The sequence below is a fragment of the Lytechinus variegatus genome, chromosome 4 (genome assembly GCF_018143015.1).
Source record: "Lytechinus variegatus isolate NC3 chromosome 4, Lvar_3.0, whole genome shotgun sequence".
Taxonomy (NCBI): domain Eukaryota; kingdom Metazoa; phylum Echinodermata; class Echinoidea; order Temnopleuroida; family Toxopneustidae; genus Lytechinus; species Lytechinus variegatus.
Genome location: NC_054743.1, coordinates 24,050,401 through 24,070,997, shown reverse-complemented (window position 1 = coordinate 24,070,997; position 20,597 = coordinate 24,050,401). Strand labels below are relative to the sequence as shown.

General features: G+C 37.2%; 1 protein-coding gene across 1 annotated transcript; it reads right to left on the bottom strand.

Annotated features, from left to right (window-relative positions):
- Nucleotides 1–1,612: 1,612 nt before the first annotated feature.
- On the bottom strand, nucleotides 1,613–20,057 carry LOC121413663 (protein GDAP2 homolog). The gene is made up of 11 exons (XM_041606576.1): nucleotides 19,874–20,057; nucleotides 18,883–19,025; nucleotides 17,623–17,776; nucleotides 13,770–13,858; nucleotides 12,981–13,057; nucleotides 11,760–11,922; nucleotides 10,124–10,340; nucleotides 8,404–8,557; nucleotides 6,947–7,141; nucleotides 5,666–5,809; nucleotides 1,613–3,784 (listed from the first exon to the last, which is right to left on the bottom strand). The coding sequence occupies exons 1-11, from the start codon at nucleotides 20,023–20,025 to the stop codon at nucleotides 3,728–3,730; spliced, it is 1,545 nt and encodes a 514-aa protein (XP_041462510.1). The 5' UTR covers nucleotides 20,026–20,057; the 3' UTR covers nucleotides 1,613–3,727.
- Between the last annotated feature and the right edge of the window lie 540 nt (nucleotides 20,058–20,597).

Genomic DNA, 20,597 nt, shown 5'->3' with positions numbered 1-20,597 from the left:
AGATATCCCCGATTCGGCCAAAGTTCATTGACCCTAAATGACCTTTGACCTTGGTCATGTGACATGAAACTCTAATAGGATGTTAAGTAATACTTGATTAACCTTATGGCCAAGTTTTATTAACTAGGTCCATATACTTTCTAAGTTATGACATCATTTCAAAAACTTAACCTCAGGTTAAGATTTGATGTTGACGCCGCCGCCGCCGCCGGAAAAGCGGCGCCTATAGTCTCACTTTGCTTCGCAGGTGAGACAAAAACTATCAATAGCAAGATGATCTGCAATGCCTTGGTGTACAGAGTGATGGCACTACAGTACAGCTACATGCTGTTGTAAAGATTTTTGCCATAGTTGGCTATCCATAGTTCAAACACAGGTTTAGACAAGAGTTTAAATTAAACTCAAATTCAGAATACAGGAAACTGAATCTACTTTGGCCTCTAGTTGTTTCACCACCCATCCCCCCCAAAAAAAAAGGGGGGGGGGAGATGTTGACTTATCTAAAATGGGGGAAAATATAAAGAATGGACCTACATGTACCAGTAGATGGAGCAATAGAAGAGGAAAGCTAACTTCCCCAAAACCGACAATAGAGGGATACTCACAACATCCCTAACCAAGTGCCAAATCCACACAACACTGAGTAGTGAGTGAAATGGTGCAGGGTTAGGGAATTTGACTTTTGGAAAGTAAGCTTTTCTTAAACAAGGGCCCAACTGCTGGATGTTTCATAAAAATGACCATAAGTTACACGCAACTTTACAAACAACTAGAGGTCCTTTCTTGTGGTAAATGATACACACCATATTTGTGTTAATATAGTTTCTAAGAAAGGATCACCGGTCGTTCCTAAAATAGTTGTCACTCATGAACAGCTATATGAAACACCCGCCAGGACCTGTACACACATGGCTCCATGAAAACATGATTCGCGCTCAAGCACGAAAGATTGCACAGTACTAAAATATAATCATCTATATTTACATACATTTACAAGTAGGTACCTGCAAACCTTAAATCCCAAAGAGTGGGACATTTGGGGAGACATGATGCTGACAAAAGGGACATTTTCAAGTTTCACACAAAAACAGATTTTTCACAAATATCCAAGTAGATTAGAGACAGAGTGGTTGGAGTGGCTCCCTCTTTCACCAAAAACCTGGAGCCCGTAACACAAAGCTTAGCAATGATCTTAGAACAAATTTTCATGATTGATTGCATAGACTACAATGTACAATCAATCGTAAAAATCAAGCGTACGATCAACCGTTGTGCTTTGTGTTACGGAGCTCAGGTGCGTGTTTCATAAAGCTGTTTGTAAGGTACGAGTGGCTTTACGAGCGACTGTTGATTCTTCCTTAGGAGCTAAATCCACACCAATGAAAGTTTGGTGCGCATAATGTACCTCAGGAAAGGATCACCAGTTGTTCATAAAGTCACTTGCAACTTACAAACAGCTTGATGAAACATCCCCCTGGACTGTTCCCCTGTTTATTGGGGTCAGTCGGCAGGCATGGATTTACTTACTGGGCGTAAATGAAAATACATCAAGCTCATTCTTAAAGAAATGCCCTCAACCATCTCATAGATTTTTTTTTGGTTCAGGCTACACTGACAAATTTGTCAGTTGTACAGTCATGTTTGTTAATATATAAAATGCTCATCTCCATTGTATGCTTCATGTATTGCTAGGTTAAACAAGCTATGTATTTTTTTCACATACAACAATTCATCAAGTTTCGATTGAGCTAACAGCAGGATATGACCTTTGTACATAGTTTTCTGATATACAAAAAAAAATTTGTAAGCTAAGTATTCATTTATTTTGATAGAGTGCTCACTCAAAACAATTTCATATGTACGTATTATTCTACATAAAACATCTTCTGAAGTATGGAATGAACTAGAATTTCAGGATATGACCTTTGCATATAGTTTTCTATAAGCTAATATCAAAGTTTGTAAGATAAGTATTCAAAAGGTCTGTTTAGAAGACAAACAAATACAGTACTAAGAGAGGGTGATAGATATCTAATAAATTCAACATTCTAATTTTCAGAGAATCAACGGCTGATGAAAATATCCAGCCACTCACTTTTAAACTGGAATGTTAAAAGACATGTCACTATAATTCACATTACTGACCCATTACCAAATCTTTAGACAGGCTTTAAGAGTCCTGTTAAATCACCCTTAGAAGGACAGCCAATAAACCAAACAAGAACATGCATCATTGCTACGCCACAGATTCAAACGATCGTTTACAGGATCCTGGACAAGAGCCCATACATGAGGCCTGTTTCATAAAGTGTTATAACTATTGTAACTTTGACGTTGTTGTAGGTTCCATGGTAATCTTGATTTTGATTGGCTGTTGAGTCTCCCTGTTGCCATGGTAATTGCCATAATGGCAAAGTTACATTAGTTGTAACTCTTTAGGAACAGGCCCCTCAAAAATTGTCTTTAATTTAACAGTTTTAAGACAGCACATGAATTTTTCATGGATCTCTTATTATTTCATCTTACAATCCAATTGCTCACATTATTTTTTTTTGTCACTGCTACTAAATGAAATAAAACATCATTTAATATAAAAAATAAAAGAACACAATATTCACATACCTATCACTCTTGATATAAAAATAGAATCTGACAAGCTTATAGGCTCAAATTCACAAAGTTTGATTACCAAGGGGATTAACCCTCACCTAGATTTTTAAATCACTCCAAAATAATAACATTCTGTTATGGAATAGCACATATAACATACCATTCAAATATTCACTTCCAAAGGCACACATTCAGTATCTGTTTACCTGAAAAGAATACTGGTACTTAGTTTTCTAAGATTCAGTGTGTGCATGCTTGACCAAAATCTAGGTGGGGGCTTAAACCTGGAGGGGAATCAAACCTCTGTCATGAAGCTGCGTCTTAATCTGAGGGCAATTCACATTAACTTAAAGGTACATAGGAAGACAGTTGATTCTTTCTTTTAAGAGTGGGGGAGGGTGTAGAGTTGGTTTTCATTATAACCATCTGTTGTGATCTACCATGCTTTTCTGCCATATGTGAACTGCTCCAAAAAAGCCACTTCACCACTGTGGAATCATATGAACAGACCTTGGTTGATAGGTTGGGGTATCTGTGAATAGACCCTTGTAAAGTCCTTTCATCTACATGGCACACATGTTGAAAGAAGTTCCACATTGGAACTTAATGATATGAATCGACTCCTGTCAACAAACTTCACAAGTTCGTCGGAACAAGCTTTACCAGACCCTCTGTAGGTCACGTGACCAGACTGATACAAAATTTGACTGACAGACTAAGGTCAAGTCACAAAAAACCAGGGGCCTGTAACAAAAAACAATGGTCTAAGAAAGCAATGATCATAGAACATTTTTCTGCAATTGATTCCAATGACTACAATATACAATCAATCGTGAAAATCAAGCGCACAATCAATCGCTAACCTTTGTGTTACGGGACAAAGATGGGAACATGAGTGAACAGACCCTTGTCAAGTCACTTCATTTCACCTGCATGGGTGGATCACTGTGGTCAAACCCTTATTAAGTAACTTCACCACATTCAAATATACATGGAAATACCTTAATTCAGTCAATTCACTTATTTAAAACACAAGTGAATCTAAATGCACCCTCATCAGGGCACTAAAGTGGAACAGTACTGATTTCTCTTTGAGTTTTGTTTTTTCTTTGTCCAATCAGAGACTACCGCTTGCATCTGTTTCGTCCATATCTCTGTAGTTCGGGCCATTCACCTGTAAAGAGAAATTGAAATTTTCACACTGATAATGTCTACAGACAGGATTTGGAATTTGGGTGGGTGTTTCATAAAGTTGTTGGTAATCTATGAGTGACTTTACAAACGACTGATATCCTTCGCTCTTCAAGTGGCTTGTAACTTACATAGCCTAATGGAACATCCACCATTCAGAATAAAAGCTCAATGAAATCGGGGGGGGGGGGGGGGGGGTCATAAAGCGGTTAGTAAATTAAGAGAACTTTACAAACAAGAGGAACCCTTACTTGTGGTGAATGATACTCACCAGATTTCTATTTGTGTTGGGTTAGTTTCAAAGAAAGGATCACCAGTTGTTCGTAAAGTCGATTGTAACTTACAAACACCCACCAGTCAGAATAAAAGCTCAATGGAATATAGGGAGGGGGGGCATAATGCTGTTGGTAAGTTACATAAAATGACTGGTGACCCTCCTTGGGTGCCACATCACAATTTTTCATTGTATATAGCATTTTCATTTATTAGAATACAGGATAAAAGAGCACGTTTCTGTCTGCATAGATTAAAAAAATTCATACACCCCCCAATGTTTAAAGGTCAAGTCCACCTCAGAAAAATGTTGATTTGAATCAATAGAGAGAAATCAGACAAGCACAATGCTGAAAATTTCATCAAAATCGGATGCAAAATAAAAAAGTTGACATTTTAAAGTTTCGCTTATTTTCAACAAAATAGCTATATGAACGAGCCAGTTACATCCAAATGAGAGAGTCAATGATGTCACTCACTCACTATTTCTTTTGTTTTTTATTGTTTGAATTATACAATATTTCAATTTTTACGAATTTGACGATTAGGACCTCCTTGCCTGAAGCACAATATGTTAAAATAATGGAATTCCACGTGTTCAAGGAGGAATGAAACTTCATTTCACATGACAATGACGAGAAAATAAAAATATTGTATAATTCAAACAATAAAAAACAAAAGAAATAGTGAGTGACATCATCGACTCTCTCATTTGGATGTAACTGGCTCGTTTATATAACTATTTTGTTGAAAATAAGCGAAACTTTAAAATGCCACAACTTTCTTATTTTACATCCGATTTTGACGAAATTTTCAGTGTTATGCTTGTTGATTTTTTCTCTTTTTATTCAAATCAAGTTTTTGTTGGGGTGGACTTGTCCTTTAAAACACTGGTTTTAAAATAATAGGAAGGATAATACAATTCCCCCAAGTCAGAGAAATGTTTCAAACCACATTATGCAAACATTATAATATCCCAGTCAATTTCAACTGGTCCGAAAATATTTTGCTTTAGCGAAGTTACCTGTATTTAATCAACCTTAGTTAAGTATTACTGAAATGATTGAAATCAACAAGATGGAAAATAAAACCGAAAAAACATATGCTTGACAATAATAACCACAACATATTGAAGCATGAAAACAGAATGCAGTAATTACAGGAAATTAACAATGAAGAGGTTTTTTTTACACTCGTTTCCCATAATTTAAGCACAGTCTGGGCCACGTCTCACTCCCATATATAGGTGGCCATCCTTGGTGGACGGATGGAGGTAATCCCCCAAGATCTTGATTTTCACTATTTTTTACAGATTTACTATTTGCCCATTGGCCCCAAAGATTAATGTGATGGAAATAGACTATCAAAATTCTAATGCTGGAGGGGCAAATGCACATTTCCCCTTTCTTACAAAAACATTCATTTATGATACGTATCCATCATTCACTGCTCTGAAACCGTTAAGTATTGCGCCATAATGTACATACTTAGTTGATTTCAAAGCACGCAGAAGGAATTTACACGGCTGCGTCCCTTCTCATTACATATACACTGTATATATATACTGCTCCACTGCAATATGCTACCTTACCTTCATATCGTGTTCAATTACAAAGGGAGGGATGTCTAATTGGTCTGGGTGTATGGTTTTGTAGAGGTAATGGACGGCTCCTATGGAGTGGACTTTGCTTTTGATGCTAGATGCCGTGAACGTCGTGAAATACCAGGTCACTAACTGGGGGCAGAGATGAAGAAAAAGGAATGGGTATTAAAATGGGCGAGAAGGAATGGAGAGGTAGGGAGAAAGAAAGTTTTTGATTGAATGAACTACTTATGAATCCAATTTTCATTAATGTCACCTGCCACCTTACAAAGGGTTACAATTGATCCGATCAATCATAACTATGGAAAGCCAGCTATGTCAGCATCTTATAAATGCATGTTTCTTCAAAATTCATTGTTTTCTTGACAATTTGGAGTTTTCCCCTTTATTTACAAAGGACATTTTGCAAATTTCCTGGAGGAAAAATGATGACACTGATGGATTTCCCATAGAATTGCGATTGATTAGATCAATCGTAACTCTTTATTAGACGGGGCCCTGAAGTAGTTCTTCCTCTCCATACTGTCAGAATTTGAAGTTGTTAAGTTAAATTTAACAAAAAGACTTTCTATTGCACTATTTTTTCTATACAGCTTGAAAGTTTCACTGAGATTGCATTGTTTGCATATAGTGCATAGTGAGAGCACAGTGACCCACAAATTATCAATTTTGTTTTCTCATTTTTTTATAAACTCTGAGTTTCTTCTACATTCTATCAAGTACTTGTGTGAGTTACTGTTGATCAATTCTGACAAGTAATATATCGTTTTTTAATAAGCTTAGGATGTGCTTGTTCAAGATCAATAAGTCTCAAAATTCATGTTGGGGGACTTGTTGATTTGGGGTCACTAATCCTAAATAGGGATACTAGGGGCCCTGTCAAAGAGTTGCGATTGATCCAATCAATCACAAATATGGAAAGCCAGCAAAGTCATTATATATTTAATGCAAGTTTGTTTAAAAAAACGCTAGATATGAATGTATATCCATAAATTCATTGATTTCTTGACAATTTGGTGTGTTCTCTTTTGTTTACAGAGGACATTCTGCAAATTTCCTGTAGAAAAATTATGACACTGATGGATTTCCATAGAGTTATGGTTGATTGGATCGATCGTAACTCTTTGTAAGACAGGGCCCAAATATATTCCCCTTGTTCAGGCTGTGGGCCATTATCACACTCATGTACAATCAATGCAATATTGGACCTTCCTCATGCAACATATCTGGTATCCTATTAAACCATTAAGACTATTCCCACTCTCTCACCTTGGACCAAAAAGTTGGATGGACAATATACATGGCTCTGAGGTTCTTCCTATACCTATTATCCACCATATGATAGACATCCTTCAACCAGCTCAGCTCTGGCTGGTTGTCAGCAGAGCTCATCGTGTGGAAGTAGACGACGACGTAGTCCTGGTTGACCACGGAGTCCAGGAGGTGGATGACGTAGAGTAGTACCTAGAGATAAAGAATCAATGGAGTGTTCACAAACAAAAAAGCTGAAATTGAATGGACTCCCTTAGTTGTGTAGAGAGAAAAGCTCAAATAAGTTGACATTAAGCTGAAAATCAAAAGCAAAAATAGCTGACTCTCACAATCTGCAAATTTTGAAATCTATGTGTACAACAATTCTATCCTCCAGTATTCAAAAAAAAAATTTTTAGTCGCTACCTTTGACCTGAAACAAGGAACAACGCAAACAAGTTTACTATTTTTATCCTCCTGTATTTAGGAGCTATTTTTTTAAAATCATGTAAGATTTATAAGTAATACCATCTGACCTAAAACATGGTGCAATGCAACCAAGATTACTACATTTTTCTTGTGTATTCATGAGATATTTTTAATATCACATTGCTATTTTTTTAAAATCATGTAAGATTTATAAGTAATACCATCTGACCTAAAACATGGTGCAATGCAACCAAGATTACTACATTTTCCTTGTGTATTCATGAGATATTTTTAAAATCACATTAGATTTTTAATAGATACCACATGATTTACCTGAAAATGGGACAATGCAATCAAATATACTATTTATCCTCCTGCCTTCATAAATTTCTTCTCAATCTAGAAAGAATTTCAATTCGACACCATGTGACCCGAACCATGAAGTGTACAACAACAATAATTAAGATGATCATTGAAGGTTTCCATGGTGGAGAGAATAATAGAGGTTTTTACAGTAAACACCATGTATGTAGTCCTGAAAAGGACTGTTTGTTATTCTTTCTTGATTGTTTGTTAGCTCTGAAAAGAATGATTATGATGGGTCTTTTGAGAATTGTTATTAAACTCATCAACCAAACTATGGAATGCCAGGGACACCACCATCTAGACTGGATGTTTATTCAAATTACTCTCTTTTATTTAAAAAAACATGCATACATAAGAGTTCATGCTTTACACAGAAGGTCAGCACATATGTGAATTAGGAGCTGGAAACCCACAATATGTCACCAGGAACGGTTTTCTGCAGAATCTACAGGTAATTGTAAAATAGTATAGGAGATCACTTTTCTTTTCTTGAGGGCTTCTTTTAAGCTCACCACACTAAATATGCATGATTGCATTCCAATTAACATTAGACTCTACAATTTCTGGTGCTCTTTTTAGTTTTCAAAGGCTATTGTTTTTGTTTGTTATTTTTTTTTTTGGTAGGGGGGGCTAGTTAGTCCCAAGGCCCGTCCCCATGTAAGTTTGCCCCTGCTTCTTACCTTGTTCAAGTCAATAGAATGTGCAGGGAAATTTCTTGCCACAAAGGCAATGATTGGACGGCCATGGATGTCATGTCCTGTAGCATAGATACACCGATGAGCCGCGATGTCTGACAAATCTTCCTGCCGAGCTTTCCTTAATAACCTCTCGTATCTGTAAACAGGTTCGAGAAGATATTTTGGTATTCAAGTTCTTTCATTTTATCAATATTCCATTGGTTCATTTACTTGTGCTATGTCTTTTCGTGTTATCATTTGAAATTTGTTACTTTGGTTGTTCCGTAATGTACACTCATGCATTAATTATGTGAATGATGGAGGGTCCTATGTCTGAGCACTTGATTATTTCAGTTAAGATTTAATGTGAATTTAATTCATTTCACACAAATTTTCAGTTGACAATGTCCCTTACATTCTTATGAGGTGTACCAGCTGGAGTATCCTGTGGCAAAAAGGGCTTTATAAATCCAGCTTTAATATTATTATTTTTATTGTAAAAATCTCATAAAAATTTGAAAGAAAAATATTTCTTGGAAAAAACCTTGGCCAGTCATTTTCAAATCAAACAAAAAAATGCAAGCCTCATGTCTGTGCACCCATTCACTTTTCACAGAATTTGGGATTTTGTTGAGAAAGGCTGCACTTTTAGGCCTTCACATGAAAGTCCCAAAATACATTTATTTTCCACCATTTTGAGTTAGATTTTTTATGACTATCTTTTTATGTATTATATGTGTAAAGTTTGTGATTGTTGCATTATCTTCTCTTAATAGAATCAAGCAGATATGCAGACACGCATGTGCGCAGACTTGTGGGACCTTACCATTATTGCGTGCAAGGCCCTTGGGAAAACTTGTCCAAATCACTGACAAGGCTACCCGACAAAAATAACTTGGAACATATGAATACAAACTTTGATATCATGAAAGCAATGGTTCATGTATTAATAATATCTAAAATAGCCTTAAAAATGGACACACTGAAGCTTTTCGAAATGCACTCATTGGAGTAAAATCGCATGAATGACTAAAACGCTAGAGTAAAACAATATATAACAGAACCGTAACCAGACAATGGATGCTAAATATCTAAGCATTGTTGGTGAGAAAAATGCGATGGAGTACCATTTTAGAGACGATCAGGAAGAAGTGATTATTGCCTGAAGAAGACATGTATAATCGCAAGTTGTCCTGGAGACACACTCAAACTAGGCTAGCATTTCGTAAATGGACTTGTCACAGGTTTTATCTAACAAATTCCTTTTTATCGAACAGATACATACATACATAACAGGTACTTATATAGCGCTTTACCCAAAAATATGATCAAAGCGCTTTACAATAAATAACTGATAATAATAATTACATTACACAACACTTAAAATATATCTACGGGACTGGTGCCTGATCTTAATGCCCTGTTCACGCGCAGTTTAAGGAACTTGCCAAGAAGGCAATCCAGCAGGTACATAACTCACAAGGGCTCTAAAAACACCAGGCCTAAGCTAAACCCTAACAAAGAAACAACTTACGAAAGAGAACTAAACATGAATATTTAAACCTATAGTTACACAAAAAATCATATAAGGAAAAAAAAATGCCAAAAACAGATGCCAAAGTAACAGCGTTTCCCAGTCAATGAAAATCGATGAAAGCTAACCAATCTGACAACTTGTCGGATGATAAATGTCGATGAAAAGTTCCCCAGGGGGGAAACCTACCTGTGCTTCTGTTCTGCTTCTGCAGGGATAACCGACCTCTTTGCCCTCTGGTTCTGCCTCTTCACAGAGTCTGGGTTTTTCTCCATGGCTGTGAACGCGTGCTTCCCAATCTCCAGCTCCTCTTCCAGCTCCGGCTCCACATCATATGGAGCTCCGTTGGAGATCCTGCTCCCCTTCAGCTCCTCTGCAAGGGCTTCTTCATAGGCTGCCTCCTCCTCTGAACGAACAAAAAAAGAGAGAAGTCAATTTAATACAAACTAATCTTCAGAATCACCAGCTCCTTTCCATCTCCATGTCATATGGAGCTCCGTTGGAGATCCTGCTCCCCTTCAGCTCTTCTGCAATGGCTTCTTCATAGGCAGCCTTCTAATTCTAATAAAAAAAAAGGAACTGATTTTACCACAAACTAAATTTCCTAATCTCCAGGTGGGTGTTTCATAAAGTTGTTCGTAAGTTAAGAGCGACTTTAAGAACGACTGGTGAACCTTTCTTACAAGCTAAACAATCACCAATGAACTTTTAAGGGGGAATATCATTTACACAAGAAAGGATCACCAGTCGTTCTTAATGTGGCTCTTAACTGACAAGCGGCTTTATGAAACAAGCCCCAGTTCCTCATCCAGCTCTGGCTTCACCTCACATGGAGCTCTTTTTGAGATCCTGCTCCCCCTCAGTAGGACCGCCCATGATGTACATTAGGTGGTTTCAGACCGCCTCGAAGTTCGCCAGTTCCAGGTATTCTCTGATCGGGAAATTTACCCCGATCAGAAAATACCAGGTATTTTGGTAATGTGAAAGCAAACTACGCGTAATTTCCCCGAAAGAAAATACCCGCTAAATAGTAGGTACTTGGCGAAATTACGAGAACTTTCGTGGGGATTTTTCCAAGGTCGTAGGTATTTTGGCGATGTGAAAGCAAATTACGGGAACTTTTAGCCCAGCGTGTCGTTGGGCGCAGCGGCGTGGGTGGCTGCTGGGCTAGTGATTTTGAATCTCCCGCCTTGCCTGCTTATCAGACCACACTGCGCATGCTCGTAACTTCGGGAACTTACCCCAAAGGATGTGTTTCGGGGCGGTCTGAATGCAGGAATAAATAACGGGTATTTTTTAGCCTTAAAAAGTTCTCGTAATTTAACGGGGATTCTTGTGATCGAGGCGGTTTGAAACCGCCTACTGTCTGCAATAATAGGCTCTCCGTCCTCATAGCCGACATTCTCAGGGACAAGTTCGATAGAGCACTGCTCTCAGTTTATAATGTAGTCCCACATATAGACTTTCATGGTGCTGCAATATTAACTGAAAATGACTACAATATTTACCAAGTACATCATAAAACAATCTTTCTGAGTCAAGCTAGAGGTGAATATTCTTAATAAAAACAATTACAAAGAAATATGGAAAATAGATGTCAATTTCATTAATATAAAGATGTAAAATGTGAAATTTCAGCAACTTTTTTGGAAAAGGTCCTCCCTGGCACTGGATCTATATACGGTTTAAATGATCGTCGAACAAGTTAAACATTTATGCTTTTAATTGTCATTTGAATAGCATTTAAATGCTTTGACTCAGCCCCAATTTATGCTATTGATAACTTTGTGTAATGAGATCCAAATATTAACTAGAGATCCCTTACCAGATTCTTTTCTCGTAGGACCGCCCATGATGCGTATTTTTCTCTCAGCAATAACTGGCTCTCCATCCTCGTTGCCGACGTTCTCTGGGACAAGATCGATAGCCCACTGCTCCTCAAGCTCTGTTCGTGGAAAGTAAAGTGGCAGCAACTCGCTGTATAGTTGCTGCAACAGTTAACAGTAAAAATATATGATGACCAAGATGACCAAGTTTACACTGTCCTGTGTATTATGAAACTCAATACTGGTAAAAGCAGCAATATTATGTTAAAAAAGGAAGAACGACCCAAAGAAATGGAGATTTACTTTGAAAATTGAATGAATAATGGAGGTGTCGTGGGTTAGTAGTTCTGACTCTCGTCTTTCAATCAGAGCGTCATGTGTAGAAATCACACTGTGTCGCAATTGCCACTCTCTACCATGGTGTTCAATAGGTAGGGGAGACCGGGGATAGTTGGAACATGGGGTAAGTTGAAACATTGTAATTTTCTTCAATGCCTGTAAAATAAATTTATGCAATACTGCCCTCAAATTATTGCAATAATAATATAACACTGTTGTATTATCAATAGCAATAAATTGAGGGCAGTATTGCAAAAATTAATTTACAGGCTTTAAAGAAAATTACAATGTTTCAACTTACCCCATGTTCCAACTAACCCTGGCCTCCCCTACATATATGCTGTAGAATGTGAAAGCCTATGTAGTATGTATGGCACTTAAGTCTTAAAATTCTTGTTGGAACTCTCCCAAAGGAGAGGAGAAATGCATACATAAGGTGTGGTCATGCCAGGATCTAATGATCGAGATAATACATCTGGAAAGCGTTTTTATCGAGATGTTCTTCCAATATATCTAATATTACATAAAAGCGGAATATTATGATTATTTTTTAATACTATCAGAGAACAGGGCCCCATCTTAAAAAAAGAGTTACGTAGATCCAATCAATCAATCATAACTTTGTGGAAATCCATCAAAGTCATCAGTTTTTCGACAAGAAATTTGCAAAATGTACTTTGTAAACAAAGTTGAACCCATAAAATTGTTCGGAAAATGATTTTATGCAATATACATCATATCTGTAAAATATTTTGAACATGCAGTTTAGATGTGAATATTGCTGGGTTTCAATAGTTGAGGTTGATCAGATCAATTGCAACTCTTTGTAAGACAGGGCCCGGGGGCCATGGGATCTAAATGTAACACAGCCAGGTTCTTACCTCATCAACACCCATCATTGTCAGCACGATGGTTTCAAAAGAATCTCCATGCTTTTCTAGGAATCTTCTAATTGTTCCTGAAGGGGTGGGGGATACAAAAAGAACCAAACTTCATGGTATTAAACATAACATAATGAAGGTGCAGTAAACACTGATTTCATCAAATTCATGAGAAAATCATCAAAACCAAGGTTAATTTACAAAGTCACTATATTTTCATAGATCCCGAGCTGGTACATCACATAAACTGGACTTGGTGAAATCATGGAATCCTCCGTCAGCTTAAACATAATCACACTGAAGAACGCCAACACAGACAAGCACATATGGGACAGTGTATTATTATTGCTTTGAAAGGGAACACAAAGCTTATCAATGGTCGTTGAACTTTTTTTCTACGATTGATTGCATTGACTACTATGTACAATCAATCGTGAAAATCAAGCATACTATCAATCGCTATTACTTTTGTGTTACGGGACACTGGCATCTGGCTGGAATGCCATGCTAATTTTGTCAATTTCTTCCAGTATTCTCAGTCACACAAAATATATATTTTATTGGATTCTGTATGAGCTCACTTTGAATTCATTAGAACTGGCATTTATTTTGCACCACAGTAATACTTAAAACTTGCCCATAAATCTTTCAGCTGAAACAATTATCTATTCCCTTGCCGAATTATATGTCTCATAGATCATCCCAACACCCCCCCCCCCATAATTATGTACAAGTACATCATAATACAAAATCACAAAATTTGTGAAACTCCTCCCCCCGGATACTTACTGAGAGCTATGTGTGTCCCGTCCTCAGGGGGGTAATTCCGTCTTACGGTGTGAATTGCACAAAAAGCCAGTGATGTAATCTTCTGCTCCCTGTATTAAAAGAGAATGGGAATCAATGTTACTGATAGTTTTAGGGAGCGTTTCATGAATTAAATAGTCAGTGATTTTATCGACTATTTGTTATAAGCTCCTGAAATCATTATATCTCATTGGCTCCAAGATAAATTGTCCGTGAAAATCAATATGACTTGTTTAACCCTTTGTTCGCTCATGTTGCAATCTTGCACTTTCGTACATCTAAATTCAACAATTGTAATAATCAGTTTTTCCCCTACCTTCACATTAGATAAGTTAATAAAAGGCCACACTTCTTGGATAACATAATTATGTATCAATGGTACAATATGGAAATCTTGAATTAAAGAAAATAACATGGAAACAATTGTCATTGCTCATTATTTTCCCCAAAAAAATTCAGCATGCAAAGAGTTAATGAAACACTCCTCTGGTCATAAGATTGAAATGTGATAGCAATTGCCTTAAACGTAACTTTGAAAACATACATGTACATGTCATACTTGTAAATTAAAGAATGATCAAATCCTGTAAGAATTTATAATAACCAATATGGTCCTAATTTAACTTTGTTGCCAGTCGCCTGTCAAGTAAATGTACGCATGGATGGGACTACATACATGTACAATTGTGCAGACAAAACATTCTCAGTTCTTTATGTCCTATTTAGAATGTTAGGACACCCGATGAGCATTCTTTAACCTGATTCTTTTGCAATGGACGTTTTTACTATCACATTTCTTTCTTATTATTTGAAGAAGCTTGAATGCTCACTACCATTCATTTCACATCAATATCGATAATTTGCTTATTTGGGAAAACATATTGATTTGGGTATGCAAGAACCAAGCAAAAAAATGTTATTTTTGAAGGCTACTTTTCACAAATAAATAGACTGGATAAGCTCTACATAGCAATAAATGGGGATTTTCCAGGGCTCTTGTTTTTATTCAAGTTTCCAGTGCTCTTTTGAGCATTTTTGGGGCAAAATCGATCCTGGCCACAAACACAGAGCTGCTCTCAATCCTCATTATATCATGAAGTGTCAACTGTTTTGAGCAGACTTATTATCTCAAATCCAAGATGCATTTCCCTAAGCAGGAGCTGCACATGAGCACTACAATATATGATTATCATGGCACCATATGTAGAGTGATGATGACACATTCTTTGTACACCATATACAGATATGTGCCTGTTAGATAATTGCACTTGCAGTATCTATTGAATTAATTGGAATTACAAAACACACATACATGTGCATGTAACAACAATGTACATATAGGCAGATTTGAAATCCCATAATTTTTTGACAAGTAAAAAAAAATGAAACCACAAATACAATGTACAGTATAATAATCATAATATTAATTTACAAGCATTATAAGTTCAGTATGATATCACAAGGCTGATGGTCCATTATGGCTATTAAATTTACTTTCAGTTTCCTACACAGCCCACACATGTTCAATGAATGCACCTGGCCGGTCTGCCAGCCTTTTGTCGAAATTAACCAAACAATCTGCTTCACTTCACTATAATCTACATTACTGTATATTCCAGAGGGGGGAAACCAGAGCTGCAGGTTTACTGCTCAAAATCTGTTCAAAATCCCTACACTACAGGTACAGTTCAACAAATTGAGAAATTATAAAGGCCAAATGACATGTTTGCTTGATTATGAATTCTTAATGCAAAATGGGTAGCAATTCAATTTCCCCTTTAAGGCAATCGGTCCCTTTAATATATCCCTCTGGAAATGGAAAACAGTTGGTTTCCATTCGCCAAAGCTTCATTGTCAACTCATTTGGAAACAGATAGCATAATTGAAATTAGATGTGCTTTGCCACAGAGTAAAGTCCAAAGTAGATACTAGTTATTAAACAAACATCATAAATAGCAAATTATTAATTATTTTTAATACTGGTAGAAGTAGTTGATTAGTAGTAGATTCATGTCCACAAAAACATGAAGTAAAATGGGTACCGTAAATATTTGTGTCAATGAAAATCTGAGAAGTATTTTATTCAAGGTTAATTATTATCAATGAAAAAGGGGGGGGGGGTCCAGTGATCACCAAGCACCCCCTGGGTTCTGACTCAATGATGCAGTAGAACAGTCAAGTACAAGAATTCACAATGAACAGTTGAATATCTATAAAAAAGCCAATAATGAACTTTGGAATTGTGACATCTATATTACACAACGTTACTTCCTGCTAAACAAAAAAGAGCAATCAATCCCAGTGGTCACATGAATTATTTCTAAGAATGTGGACGTACGTAGAATAATTAAAGGCTACTCCATCCTGTTACGGCATAACATGATTTCCTTTGCATGCCCCTTTCCTTGCCTGACACTAGTAATTACATTTACAGTAAAGTCATCATTGCACTGCAGTGCATAAACTTGGGGGGGGGGGGGGGGGCACTTGACCAAAAAAGTGGTAGGGGTGTGCCGCGGGCGAGACAAAAAACGGGGGGCCTTGGAGCGGGCTTATTGTAAAAAGGAGGGTCCTCGGAACGGGCTTCGGAACTACAATTTTGTGAAAACGGGGGTCCCTGGAACGGATCGCCAGCGTGTGAGTACGTGCGTATGCACCCCTATGGAACGGGCATGTGTGCATGATGCAGCTAGCGCAGCCTCCGCCGGGTGCGCTCGCGCAGAGACGATGGTCGGACAGCGCTCGGTGGCTGCTTTTCACCAAAATTGCAGCAGATCAATGCGACCGGAACGGCGTAACGAAAAATATGCGAAGCTTTGGAGCGGATTTAAAAAAAAAAATTTTCTCAATAAGATTCAGCGAGAGTGAAACCCTATGAACTAGTTAGATACATGTGTGAATACTGAAAAATCATGGCATATGATCCATGAAAGTTTTGAGAACAATTTGAAAACACAACAGGAATGATATACCGGTAAACATGGAGGATGAGATCACTACATCATCACTATATCGCACAGCGTAATCAAGATGTGTGATATCACAATTGCAGGGGAAAATATACACGGGGGCGAGAGGCAGTTTTAATGCCCCTAAAATGCTCAAAGTAGTCCTGGAAACTTGAATAAAGAGCCCTGGAATATCCCCATTCATTACAATGCAAAACTTATCCAATGTTGCAGTTTTAGAATGTCATTTGTGAAAGCAGCCCCCCCCCAAAAAAAAAAAAAATTCTTTTTGCCTGTACAATTGTGCAACTCTCCCATTACTTCACTAACAAATTCTAACTTTACCAAGTCCATCCATAGATCAGGACTCTGTCTTATGAAGAGTGAGATTGATCTAATCAACCACACCTATGGAATGCCAGCAATGTCAACATCTAAAATGAATGTTTTGTTCAAAATATTTTCTAGATAGGTTGAATATTCTTAAATTCATTGTTTCTTGAAAATTTAGTGTGCTTCTTTTTGTAGGACATTGTGCAGAGTTCCTGGAGAAAAATTCTGACGCTGATGGATTTCCATATATTTGAGGTTGATTGGATCAATCATCACTCTTTGTAAAGGCCTGGTCACACCGCCCGAGCGTTGTTGGAGCGGTCGTGGAACGGTAGGGAGAGAGGGTCGAATTTCGCTCACAAAATTGGGGAAAAAATTGAAAAGAAAATAAAAACAATCATATTCGAAAATAGCGAATGGTAGCGAGCAGTGATGATTTTTTCTCTCCGCACCAGGACCGCTCCAACAACGCTCGGGCGGTGTGACCAGGCCTTAAGACAGGACCCAGGTGTTCCTTTCATGGACAAAGAATTTGAACCATCGATAAGACTTACTTTGCAAGAAGCAGAGCATTTCTATAGCAGTTATAGAGGGCGCTCTCTGCAGCTGTCCTGTAGCGGATGTTGTAACGTGGTCCGACTGTGTGTATGATAAACCTACAGGGCAAATGGTAGCCTTTGGTAAGCTTGGCATCACCAGTCCTACAAACTACAGAGAGAGGGAAAATGAGTAAGAAAACAAGGAGTATATCAGAATCATCAGCAATGCAGAAATTTGTTTTTCATAGGATCATACAAACAACACATACAGCCACGGGTACAACAAAAAAACACTTTGTGAGTTGGAATAACTTCATAAGCCCTTTAATCTCGATAGAAACATATTTCTTTGATTTTCACTATTTGGCATTGCTTTATCAAAATCTTTAAAACAATGTAGAAAGCAATGTAGAAAACAGAATTCACATTTTAGAAAGGTCCTCTCATCTCTCTCTTTTTCTTTAAATACCGATAATAACAATGAACAGATGCAAAAACTTTTTCAACATTACACATTTCAGAAGTCAATCATATACATGTCCCATGAATATATTATGATTTCTATGGCTTTTTTAAATTTCAAAACGTAACACAGTCAGCTTACGCTTGAAATCAGCCGGAGTAGTGATAAGCAAACAGGCATATAAATTGTTCCAAATAATAGCTTGAATTACACATTGTCCCGCGCATAATACAGCCTTAGCCTATGTAATAATAATAATATCGACTGGCTCTTCTTTCGGGAAAAATCAAATATATATGTTGACCTTAAAAGAATCCCATTGCCCTCATCTAAAGACTAGGGCAATATGATTCTGCTGCGGGCAACACATTTGATGTTCCCTCAAGGCCAGGCAATATCATATAATTATTCAGAAAATCAATATTTTAACTATGGCAGAATAATCATATTTGGATAATTACTGCATAATTCCTTGCTTCCACTAAAATGTAGCCTTGAAAATGAAATAGCTCTGAAAATGTGGGGAAAAAATAGAGACCCTGAAGAATACAAATGATAATAATAATAATAATAATAGGCATTTATATAGCGCCATCTATCTAGAAATATTCTATTCCGAGGCGCGTTGTTATTATTATTACCCCGGCTTTAGCTCGAGCTGCCTCTCAGCACTCATGCATTCAAGGAATTAATCCTGCCGGGTACCCATTCACCTCACCTGGGTCGAGTGCAGCACAATGTGGATAAATTTCTTGCTGAAGGAAATTACGCCATGATATCCTACTCTACCTTCAAGATCAGTATTTACTTACTTCTAAACGATGTCTGGATTTCTTGCACAAGGTCATTTCCAGCCCTTGAGAAGATCTTGTTGGTGAGTGGGCAAGGTTCTGTTAGCGATTCATTGGTTGGGTGTATGATAGCCATGGAGTCCAAATCGCAAATGTCTCCGTCCCTGGATATTTCATGATTAAAATTGAGAAAGAAAACTTCACTGGTATGGCAGGCAGGGTACGTTAGACATAAGGGCTCGAATTGTGAAGTCAGGTTTAAATTAGACTATGGTCTAACTCTGTGCTAAAATTATGGGAAGCCAAAAACTAAAAAAAACATTGGCGTACATTGCATACTTCTTATATTTACCATTTTGTTTCCCTTTGCTTTCATAATGAAGAAAATATTTCAGTTATCATTCTGAGACAGTTACAAATGATTTGAGTGTCATAAGAGTTAATAAACTGAGCATACTAATTAAGATTTGTGCCCCAATTGGCTCTCTATACTTTAAACCAGGGTTTAATTTAAACCCGAGTTCAGAATACGAGCCTAGGAGTGTTGCAAGAAACTTGCAATCGATAGCAAGTCAATTTCAGGTTTCACAATCAATCAGAACTCTTTGCTATTAATTGCAAATTCGTAATTGATTGCAGGTTTGCTTGTTGTATCACTAACCACAAATTAATTTGCTCTAGTTAAAATTGTTCTCATCACTTGTAAATTTGCAACAGAAATATTGCAAATATTTTCTTGCAAATGCCCCTATAGACTTACAAGCAAATGTGGGGAATCATAATTCTCTGAAGTGACAATTGATAAGGAACATTTAAACAGCCAGAAAAATGGAAATATTTGAAATATAAAGCATAAGTGGAACCACCGACTCATTGTCACCTGCAAAACACATTCTAGCTCCTGAAAACATTTATTTTACTCAAACGTTCAATTATGTTTCTTTTTTATTTTCCTGCTCTTTATACAATCCACTGGTTTAAATAGTTTCATTCTGCTCCTTTTTTTACTTACCACAGAACAAGTTTCTTGTTGAGGTCCCGTCTGCAAGGGAATTTGGATTCTCTTTCATCGCCAGAGATGCTGTAACCCGGGACATCTGTATTGGACCATCTCTCAAGGCTACTTTCTTCTACTATTCCCAAGTTGGTACTAAGAGCGTCCATCACTACTGAAAGATAAAAAATGCTAACTTTATACGGGTTGACAAATTATTTGCTGAAGGTAATCGGTTTATTTTCATTTGGTCTAATGCCAATTCATCCAATTGCCAACTCGTATTTGGTCTACCACCAGTTCGTCCAATATCCACATGGTCTAATTGCCATTTCATCCACTCACCATTTTGTCTAATAGCAAGTTGGTCCAATAGCCATTTAGTCCATATTTGGTCTAACTAGACTAAGTGTTGATTGGGCAAAATGAATGAAAATTAAACGAATATTAGAACTGCTTAAGAGACAAAATGGTCAGACGAACTGGTGATTATACGAAGTGATGATAGAACCAAATAGTTGTTAGATGAAAAGTTGGACGGAATGGCATTAGACTAAATGAAGGTAGATCACGTGGTGAGTGGACGAGTTGGAACATGGACAAATTGGCAATTAACCATAGTAATCATGAAGGACAAGCAGAGTTACTACTGTTCCCCTTCCCCCCCCCCCACAAAAAAGAAGCAATTTGTGGAATAGGGACGATTTTTGAAAAATCACCATATAAAAATTATGTATGAAGG

Excerpts from the sequence above, each read along its gene's own strand:
- LOC121413663 (XM_041606576.1), bottom strand. The coding sequence starts at position 20,025 with ATGGACGCTCTTAGTACCAACTTGGGAATAGTAGAAGAAAGTAGCCTT. Across the intron at positions 10,341-11,759 it reads TCCTACGAGAAAAGAATCTG|AGGAGGAGGCAGCCTATGAA; the intron begins GTAAGGGATCTC and ends TTGTTCGTTCAG. Across the intron at positions 7,142-8,403 it reads ATTCTATTGACTTGAACAAG|GTACTACTCTACGTCATCCA; the intron begins GTAAGAAGCAGG and ends CTTTATCTCTAG.